The 10,507-nt window shown below is 40.9% G+C and overlaps 1 protein-coding gene across 7 annotated transcripts in view; it reads right to left on the bottom strand.

The window, feature by feature from the left end:
- Positions 1-1,530: 1,530 nt before the first annotated feature.
- PATJ (PATJ crumbs cell polarity complex component) overlaps positions 1,531-10,507 on the bottom strand; it is a 349,292-nt gene continuing 340,315 nt past the window's right edge. For 5 of the 7 annotated variants that reach the window (XM_027607398.1, XM_027607423.1, XM_027607430.1 and 2 more), the window contains 2 exons: positions 8,385-8,508; positions 1,531-3,528 (listed from right to left, as the gene is read on the bottom strand). In XM_027607398.1, coding sequence (XP_027463199.1) covers positions 3,382-3,528; positions 8,385-8,508 — 271 coding nt within the window. In that variant the 3' untranslated portion in view covers positions 1,531-3,381. The remainder of the gene's footprint in view (positions 3,529-8,384; positions 8,509-10,507) is intronic. The other 2 variants (XM_027607438.1, XM_027607441.1) reach the window with 1 other exon arrangement.

The raw sequence follows: 10,507 nt of genomic DNA, 5'->3' as shown, positions 1-10,507 counted from the left end.
AAAGGGCTGCAAAGCCTAAGATACTTACTTTCTGATTTTTTACACCAAATGTTTGCTGACCCCTGATGTAAAGGAAAGCATGAACACAAGCAGGGAAATGAAAGGCAGGTGTGTGTGTGTGTGTGTGTGTGTGTGTGTCCCCAAATAAAACTTCTAAGGATGGGACATACAGTATTTGAAAAGTATACTGGATGGAATTAACATGAAGATGAATCTGACCTAATCTGTTTTCAAAGAAGCTCATCATCTGTTGGGATAGGCTGACTTCTTTTGACAACAGAGGGGCGGAAGGTGTGTGGCTGGGTTAAAAGAACAGCAGTCTGCAATTCCAAATTCCTGGAGTTAAGGTGTGTACCAGGTTAAAATTCCTCACCAAAGGGTCGATGGTATTTGAAGCACCTTGCCCGGTTCCAGAGGTCAGAGCACAGGCCTACAGAGTGGACATTACTCCCTATCCCAGTGGCATGGCCGATGTTGGGAGCCCTGCTTTCAGTTCAGTTGTGGCTTTTTGATAGCACAGACTCTAATTCCTCAAGCTCACACTATTATAATCGGTGACACAAGTTGCTGATTTTGGACAACAGTTCTGTGCTAAGCCACCCTCAGCAATACGTTTTTTAAAGGTCATTACTGTTTGAAGCCATGAATCATCAGCATGTCTAATTTCAAGCCACTCCCATATATGAGAAAAGAGGTTTATTGCTCATGTTTATGTAATACTTCACTATGAGCTAGGAACCGTACTAAGGCTTCTATCTGGACTTCACTCATGATAGTACTTAGAAACCACCCACCTCCACCCTTTTCTAACCGAAGAAACTAAAGCAAGGGATAATTAAATAACTTGTTCAAGTCCACAAGGCTGGGGAGTCGGGATTCGAACTCGGGGATGCCAAGACTTGCCCTCTGGACTACTGTACTGGCTCTTGTATAAAGCACCTGTTCTAATGCCTGGTAACACACTTGCCACGAGACAGCCATTAATGGATCCCAGATTTTAACAGGACTGGAAAACTTTGTGAGAAGTCGGATTCCACCCCCCCACCCCCCCACCCCATTAGGGAACAAAATGGCTGGAGAAAAAAAAAATCAGATGTAGAAATTACGCTTTTTCATACATAACAAGATTCCATTTGCTCTTTAGGCAACGATACTTAGAATCTTTGGAAACATCTTACATAGACACTCGGCAGTTTTTTCCTGATTTACTTCCTTCCCGCGCTGCCTCCAATCACAACACTTAGATTCCCCAAATGATGAGGGCCAAAACAATACATGTGGCTATGAGACCAGGGCTCTTTTCACAAATTCCCATCTTTGTCTCCTCTTAGCTTGTCAGTAAGTTCTGGTGCAACAAAGCATTTTTGGCCAGGCAATTATTTAGTAGTTGTGCAGCAGAGACAGAACCAGTCGTGAGAATTTTGGTCCATTTACTGCAGCAAGGAGTATAAAGCACAATTCCCTTAGCAGTAGACTTACAGCGGCATGACCTAAGAGGATAATGTGTATGAGACACAACAGCAATGTAGTATTTCAAAATGTGCATTTAATGGCCATTCCATCAAAATCAAGCAGAATCACATTTCAAAATATATGAAGTCTTATGTGTGTGTCTGTATACACACGCATGTGCACAGACACACACACTTTTTTTTAAGGTGCATTTCCAAGTTTTATTTGGGCTTCATTTCTTCTTGGCTGCCTCAGGTGTTCTCACAGGTACAATTAGCACAGAACTTCTGAGGTTGATAGATTCTCATGCACTGAAAGATAAGATTCTAAAACATTGCACGTCTTGGATATGTTAGAAATTCCAAAAGCCATATGTAACTTCAGAAAACTTAATACCAGTCATGAAAGACATTATTCAACATATTTAGGCACTCTATACTTTGGAATAACCACAAAATATTCCGACAAGAGTTAATGCACTTTGTGATTACTTCTACTCAAACGTAATTCTCAATTAAAATCTGTAATTATTAAATAACATTTTTAAATCAGAGCCCATTCCATTTTGTTAACGACTGTGAACCATTTGCAGCATTGTGTTTTAGTTCAAAGATACTAAACTACTTCTATTAGTGATCCTGGTACTCATCTTTCATGGTACATTTTTTACAGAAGAACCTATAACATTAACTGATAAGCATCTCCCCGCCCCCACCTCCTGCTAATACCTAAATAAGAATGCCTCTATTCAACTTTACAGGTATTTTTGTATTTTCTGCTGTCGTTGCTTTCTTAGCATGTAAAACTTTAGCAAATGAGGGGCTTCCTGAAGATCAGGAAACATTAGTCAAGTAGCCCCCTCACTGATTCTTAGGCTGAGTTCATTTCCACAGTCACTTGGTGGCCAAGCATGCTGCTCCATCCCTATGCTCCTACAGTTTGTGCTGCTAGATTGGCCAGTAGGGAGCCAAGGGAAAGGATGCTCAAATTTTTCACTCCACTTTGCACAAGTCCAAGGCCACCCAGACCTCATCTGACTTGAGGGAAAACTTACTGATCTCTGCAAACTGGTTCTAGGGCTTCTACCTCCTTGTCTGAAGACTGAAGGGGAGGCAATAATGCCTGCCTACTGAGATGCCATTAACCCCAGTTGAACTTGCTGGACTTGAATATAATTTAGCAAGTTAGAATTCAGAACATGGATGCTAACTGTTCCCGTGGAGAACAAGGGTGCATTTGCTCAGTGGTATAGGTTTATGTAGCCAAGAAAACAACTAGAAAGCCCTCCAGAATTTTCAGATTATAGTCTGCAAATGGACCCATCATAATCACCAATGACTAGCTTATAAAGATCTATCCAGAGAAACAAATTTGAGACATATCTGACTCTAAGTCGTGCAGAAAAGAGCACAATAATTTCCCATAGGAGACTTGGGTGTTTCATCATGGGGATCAATGGTAAGTTAATTACACTATTAATGTTTTCTGGCATACCTGAAGAGACAATTAGCATAAGTAAATCATGAGTGAGATGACAAGTTGCTTAACATTTGTTTCTGTTCATCAGAGGACATGTGAGCTTGCTGTAAGCCTCTGAGTGAGGAGGGATGGGCAGAGAAGGGCACAGGAATGAGAGGTGGTTAACTTCAGTTGCAGCAAATAGAATCAGAACCAGTTACTACTAGTGGATAAACATGGATGTGGGATGCAAATCAGGTAAGACTCGTTCTAGGTTTAGAAATTCACCTCACCAAGAGGCTGAAGGTTGATTTGGGCAATTCATGTGAAATCTTGCCGACTCTCCTGAGCAAAGAGGGTGAGGGGGTAAATGAAGGTGGATTCTAGAGGAGGCTGCTTTTCATCCTCTCTCAGAGCTTCATCTTCCTACAGATACTCTACACCATCTATCTTGTGATTAGGACCCGGGGCTCATGACAGCACAGTTAAGATTACAGTCCCTTTCTGGCGTTTTAGAATGGCCACAGCTTGCTCATGAGTAACACCTTCCAGCGTCTCGCCATTGACAGCTAAAATCTGATCGCCTCGCTTCAACTGGCCATCATCTGCAGCTGCTCCCTACAAACAAGAGACATTCCAGTTTAATCCAGGACCAAGCAGTTCACAAATAATATTAATATTATGGTGTGCTTATGAAAAGAGCAACTTTAAAAACTACCAGTTAAAAGTGATTTCTAGGTAATGTTTTTCAACCAGGGAAATTATGAATGTAGGATGTGTTATTGAATAATGGTTGAATAGTAACCATAATTATGCACTGCTTAGGTAACATACTAGTAGACATGTACTGACATTCACATTTCTTTTAATACAAGTAGGACCTTATTTCAATATTCAGTATGGAATGGAATTTGAACATCATATTCACGAATACATAATACACTGACAAAGGCAGAACTGAATCTGGTGTTAGTCTTATTGCCAATAACATCATTACATAGGGTTCCCATTGCATTATTAAGATATCAGTACTGAGGTGATCTGTCAAAAATAAGTGTAGCCTCGGGGTGCCTAGCTGGCTCAGTTGGTAGATCATGCAACTCTTGATCTTGGGGTTAAGAGTTCCGAACCCCATGTTGGGTGTAAAGATTACTTAAATAAATAAGCTTAAAAAATAAATGTAACCTCTAAATGGGGTGAACTGTACGGTATGTGTGTTGTATCTCAATAGAGTTGTTTTACATAAACATTTACATAAAATACACAGAGTGTAACATCTCTAAAATTTTGCAATATCACATTCAAAAGCTTCAACTTCATTTATCTTTCATCATTTAGAGTTCTGAATGATTACTTTCATTATATACTCAGTCATGCATGGCTGCTCAAAATGGCACAAAGCAAGTGAAACTTGGGCTTTTTAAAATTCTAAAACCAAGTTATCTAAAAATACCGTGATATTACTAGAAGTATTTTGGATGAGTAAGGAAAGAAAATAACCTAGGCAATGATTTGTAGAAGGCTTTCTCCTTTTGTTGGGGTAACTGTGAAAATCCCTTGAAAAATTAGTGCTGGGAGAGTCCCCTAAATGATGTTGAAGTGCTGGGGAAAATAATGGAGGCCCACAGCCCTGATGGTCTCAGGCAGGAGCCAGACTGAGAAGCACTAACTAATGCCCCAGAGACCTGTGTCTACCTGTAGTATGAAGGTCCTCAGGTGATGGGTGAATTATCTAGAATTTCAAAACTGCAAAAAGGGTGGAATTCTGGTATTAAGGTATAATAAAGATTATTCAAAACCAGGTCTGTACTGGGGGCTAATACCAAAATTAAAAAAACTTGTAACTTCATTCAAATCTTTTTTTTCTTTTAAGAAAGTATGTTAACTAAGGGGCGCCTGGGTGGCTCAGTTGGTTAAGCGACTGCCTTCAGCTCAGGTCATGATCCTGGAGTCCTGGGATCGAGTCCCACATCGGGCTCCCTGCTTGGCAGGGAGTCTGCTTCTCCCTCTGACCCTCTTCCCTCTCGTGCTCTCTTTCTCTCATTCTCTCTCTCTCAAAATAAATAAAATCTTTAAAAAAAAAAAAGAAAGTATGTTAACTGCAACACGGACAAGATTAAACAGCTTGTGGATAAAATCAGAATCACTTGGCTAACTTGATTTTATTAAATATTACATGCTAAGATCTAAGGACTTTAGGAAACCTCAGATATTTGTGTACTTTTTTTGAAAAGCATATCCAGTTTTTTAAGTTTTCATTTTCAGTAATGCAAAAAAGGGTGACTTTTCAACTTTCTGGGATCTGTGTATTTTTGCAGGTATTGCTGTGTTTACCCGGTCATTACTACTGACCTCTCCTGCTTGATCAGTGTGGCATTTGTAGACTACGCAAAGGAAGAAATAAATGATTCACAGACAGACCTCCATCTAGTTCATAAATGTGGCTTTACCCACTTGCTGTGTCCCCAATTTGTCACTCAGCCTTCCCTAATACTGTAAAATAGGCATCTACTACCTACCTGTTGGCCTGTTCTAAGGAGTGAATGTGTGGCACATGGTATTTACTCAATAATGGTGGTAGTGTGATAAAATAAACTCTCATGGTGATTGAGCTCATGTTTTCAGATTTCACAGTCTCTGAAAAGCTGTTCCCTAAATGCTCGGGATTGTTGTCGTTGTAAGCCAATTTTTTGTTGGCTTATGGTAAATTCTGATTGCTGAAAAGACTGAGACCTAACGCTGGCTTTGACTTTGAAGTTTCCAATCAAACACCTGAAAGAAATGGAAGGTTCTGATAGTCCGTTAATCAGATTAAGTCCCAAAAAGCCTATACATTCAAAGTGCCTGTCATGCTTCCTATTTCTGGAGGGGAAAAAAAGACCTCGATGGGCCAAATTAATAGCTTGGTTGAGCAAGAGAATTATTAAAAGAAGCTTAGGGACACTAAGAAAGTCCCGTAAAAACCCCCACCCTGTGGGTATCTGAGATCCAGAAACTTGAGAAGACAAACATTTTTAAGAATAAATGATCATTGTTGGGCGCCTGGCTGGCTCAGTCAGAAGAGCATGTGGCTCTTGATCTCAGGGTCATGAGTTCAAGCCCCACGTTGAGGTGTAGAGATTACTTAAGTAAACTTAAAAAAAGAGTGTATGTTCATTGTTTAAAAACATGGAAAACATAGCGATAGTTTCTACATCCTCAAAATTCCTATGGAGGAAATGTTTATCTTAGTGTCAAAATTCATTTTTAGAAGGATTTCACCATTAAAAAAGACAAATAAACCAAAAAACTCTTTTGCTAGTTCTTGGTTTATTGATTCTCTAAAGAAAACTTTTAAACTTGGATATATTGGTTCACTCAAACAAATAAAAAAAGTCATCCAATGAGATATCATTATAATAAACACTATGGAACTATCTAAAACTAATGATAATAATTGTTTGCAGTGGCATATTCTTTTATTGAGACTGAAGTAGGCTATTAGCTAGGGCTTTAAAACTTTTTTTTTTTTAAATTCAGAGCTTTTCATTTTTAGGTGTGCCTCACTTTACAAACAAAGGTCCATTCCTTAAAAAATAAAACATATCAAGGATATTCAATATTTCCTCCTAGGTTACCACTTGCAGACGTGCTTTCTAAGTGAGCACTTTCAATGAGGACCTTTGAAGACAGATTCTGTGGGAGCTTCCGTGCATTCATTATCTCCATTACTTTGTCCCACTGTGATCTGATGGTGGTTTCTTTTCAAAAACCCACCAGCCATGCATGACCATTTCATTCTCAGCTGTATGTTCTGCGGACCTGACCGAAGGTGCCTGCACCTGGTCCCACTGTCTATGAGTTGTCTAGATGGGTAGAGCTGGTGTGACTGCTAACTCTAGGCTGTCGGTCAAAAGGCCTGAGAAACTGACCAGTCCTCTGTTTGAACATAGCAGATCCACCTATGAAGTGAGCAGGGGATTACAAACATTCTGGAAGGGCTTTACGGAGGCCAAGGCAGGGAAGCAGAATGTGTTTTTCACTATTCTTATCTACATAGCTGGCTTTCTTAAAAAGCAAAGTATAATAATGCTCCCCCAAAATAATTGTCACAACTATTTTGTTATATATATATTTAAATATATCCAAATTTAAAAATGAAAATTATCCCAACTACTGTTGTCTTAGGAAAAGGAGGGTCTGTATGTAGCTTACCACCTTGGGAATTATCAGACTGGGGCAGCCCTGCTATCCAGAATGTTTCTGACCTGCCTTTCCTCTTCCCTTTTGCCCATCACTGGGTCTACAGGTGTGTGGTTTGGGAATAACAGGTCTTCTTAATAGGCACCCTAACAAATTGGAAACAGGTGGGTAAATCTACAGCTGCCTACTGTGTTCCAAAAGGAAATGCCAAATGACTTAAGGATTATGTCAGGTCATGGTTAGATTCCATTAACGGGTGGTAAGAGCTGCACAGGTAAAAGTGAACTTGTTATTTAGTGTATAGTGTAGCTTTCTAGAAAGAGTATCTTATTTCTTCTCTTGAAGACCTTTATTTCTTTAGGAAAAAGCAGTAGGAGGCCACTGGATCAATGAGTAAACAAATGCCTGCGATAAAACCAATGAAGAATAAAGCTGTACTATCAATACTAAGTCCCTTTCAGAGATCTTCAAAACTTATAATAAAATTGAATTCCAACTTTAAAAAGCACAATAAAGTTAAAAATAACTTATCTAAGGGGCGCCTGACTGGCTCAGTTGGAAGGGCATGTGACTCTTGATCTCTAGGTTGTGAGTTCAAGCCCCACACTGGGCGTAGAGATTATTTAAATAAAGAAACTTAAAAACAAAAACAAAAACAAACCCTTACGTAAGAGCCATCTAAAGGCAGCAGTAGGAATTTATACCATGACCTATGAATCAAGTAGGATGTACTGGTATGTTTAGGTCCTGAAAAGCACTATTACGCAGTCAGAGTCTAATTTAGTGGCCTGATCCTGCAAGTACCTTAGCAGAGGTCTGGAAGAGACAGAGCAACTTAAGCGGAAGCATCCTGAGGTTACTGCTGACAGCCAGCCATTAATGCCGCACCGACCCAAGGCCCGTACAGAGCTTTCTGCCCCGGCCCTCTGCTGTCATCTTTTCTTGAAGGAGAAAGCCAAACTTTTGTTCTAGCCCAGAATAATACTTCCAAGGCCAGCTTCCAAAGAGTGGGGCACTGCTCCTTATATCGTGTTCTTGAAAGAAGACACTCTTTTAAAATCTACTTTTGTAATAGGGTCCAAAGAAAATTACTCTTCCTGTAACTCCACTCTTATAAAAGAACTCCTCTTTCACTAGTCTGGTGTGGGAATGTCCTACACAAGGTTGAAATGAAATAAGCATACAAGCACACACCCAGCTGTAGCTAAAAGTAAGCAAAGCAAAGCACTTTAAAAAAAATCTCACCTAGGTTTAATTAAAAAAAAAAAGTACAGTAAAAAGGAAAAAAATACCTTTGCAAATATAGTCTTGACATAAATTGGCAGGTCTCCATGGGGACTTCCATAACCCCCTACAATACTAAACCCCAATCCTTCAGAGCCTTTCTCCAAAGTAATAATCTTAGGTGGAGGTGTTCTGAAAACACAATGCACGCTGTTTAATTCAAGAATAGATATTGAGAGGGAATTTCATTTTAATGGAAGAACACAGATTTGAGAGAGACTTTCATACCGCGAAACTATGAAGGCCAGTTTATGAAATCGAACTCTCAGAGAGCAACCTAGAAGCTTACTTTTACATTTCCCGTGTCACGCAGGACTGATGAGCAGTATGTCTTTAATGACCTGATGTTTTAGGGGTTTCTCTTTCATAAAACTCACTGTTTTTTTAATGAAAAATAAAGTCATGATGCTGAGCTTGTCACAGAACTCTTCTATATGCTTAGTTTTTAACCTTGACACTTACTGTTTAAAGCTGAATGAGACTGCCTTTATATCCTTAAAGAAGGTGCGGGCAGACGGAGAGGTGGGATAGCGCTCAGCTTAGGGGCAGACCGCCAGTCTGCAGGTGGGCTTCTGTGCAGGATAGGGGCGGCCAGCTCAAAAGCTCAGCACATGGCTGCTCCTTTTCTGCCCGAGTAGCCCCACACACCTCACCCACCACTTCCCCCTAGGGGACCCAGGGTGGGAACTCATTCTTCCAAGCCCCCCTTCCAAGGTGATGCTTTCCTTTGGGAGAGTTAGCCGATCCTCCTTTGTATCCCTCTGCAGTGGGGCCAGATGTCCACCACGCACTCGCTATACTGTGGCGTGCTGCTGAGTCATCTTTCTCCTCTACCACACTATGAACTCCTTAAGTCTCTGTCACCTGTCACCTCTGTTCCCGGCTGTCTGCATTGCACTTGTCACAAACTCAGGATCATGACTGTGTCCGTGAGAAGCGAAATCCAGGATAAAAGAGAGAAACCAAGGAGAAGCAAAATGGATAAAGACTGTTTGTTTCAAATGGGTAATTCAGATTTTCAAAGTTTCGTCCAGTGTGGAAGTCTTCTCTCTTAGAAATAACATGGCTAAAAATTAAATGATCTATGTGGGCTCAAGTTGTTTAAGCTTAGCGAATGCCAATTTCTTATTCCCAAATGCCCTTGTCCAAAGGGTAAAAACCTAAAGGAACCCCGGGATTCTGGCGCCTGCTGTCTTCCTCGTCGGGGGTTCATATTTACACATTGAGCGCCGCACCTGGTTTGTGGCAGCATGCATGTCCTAGGGGCAGAGCTGTGTGATACAAACTCAGCTGTTCACGGATTTAGAGAAATCTGCAAAACTGGGATATAAGCCACCTTTGCATATGCTGTTTTGTGTGACTAGAATATTCTTCCGTCTCCCCCTGCCTCAATTTTGCCCGGCTTATTTTCGGGTGGATTTTCAGCTGGTTCACACCGATGTACTTACTGGTTGTTTACAGCAGGCAGTCCATAGTAACTGCTGAACGTCCACGTCCTATAAATTGCTAACTGTTTTCAATACCACTCCTGCTTATTCCAATTCTTTTAAAACTAAGCCGAAGCAGTAGTGTCTCCAAGGACACGCCCTAATAGGGTTGTGCCCCACTTCCATGGTTTCACAGCACCCTGTGCTTACTTATCTTTCTCGTGGAACGTGGCTCCCCTATACTTATCCACTCTTACAAACTTGGATTTATGGGTCTGTTTTCCCAATTCTCTGGCAATTCCTCGAGGACTGGGGCAATGCTTTCACCTATGTTTTTTAAGTTTGAATCCTCAGAGCCCAGTCCTTGTACAGTAGCTGGCCTTCGGAAGGTGCTCAATAAAGATCTGCTGAAATAATGATGAATTATCCCCAACGGCCACATGGTAATGATGTCATGAATAAGGCTCCACATTTCATGACTTCGTGGCCTTGTCAGTATTCTCAGGCATGGCGCACTGGCCAGTCATGAATTGGATTCATGGTTCCTCTTCCAAACGCAGCCCCCTGTTTCTAAGGATATTGAAGCAGGAATCTAGATGTCCAAAGTCATTGTTTTAGAGCTGGGCCGTGGGAGCCACCAAATCATTAGAGACCATAATTGTGCTTCTTCGTGATGAGAGACCTGTTTTTGCGGGAGGGTGGGG

Source organism: Zalophus californianus, chromosome 4 (assembly GCF_009762305.2).
Source record: "Zalophus californianus isolate mZalCal1 chromosome 4, mZalCal1.pri.v2, whole genome shotgun sequence".
Classification (NCBI taxonomy): Eukaryota; Metazoa; Chordata; class Mammalia; order Carnivora; family Otariidae; genus Zalophus; species Zalophus californianus.
This window is presented reverse-complemented; position numbering and strand designations above follow the sequence as displayed.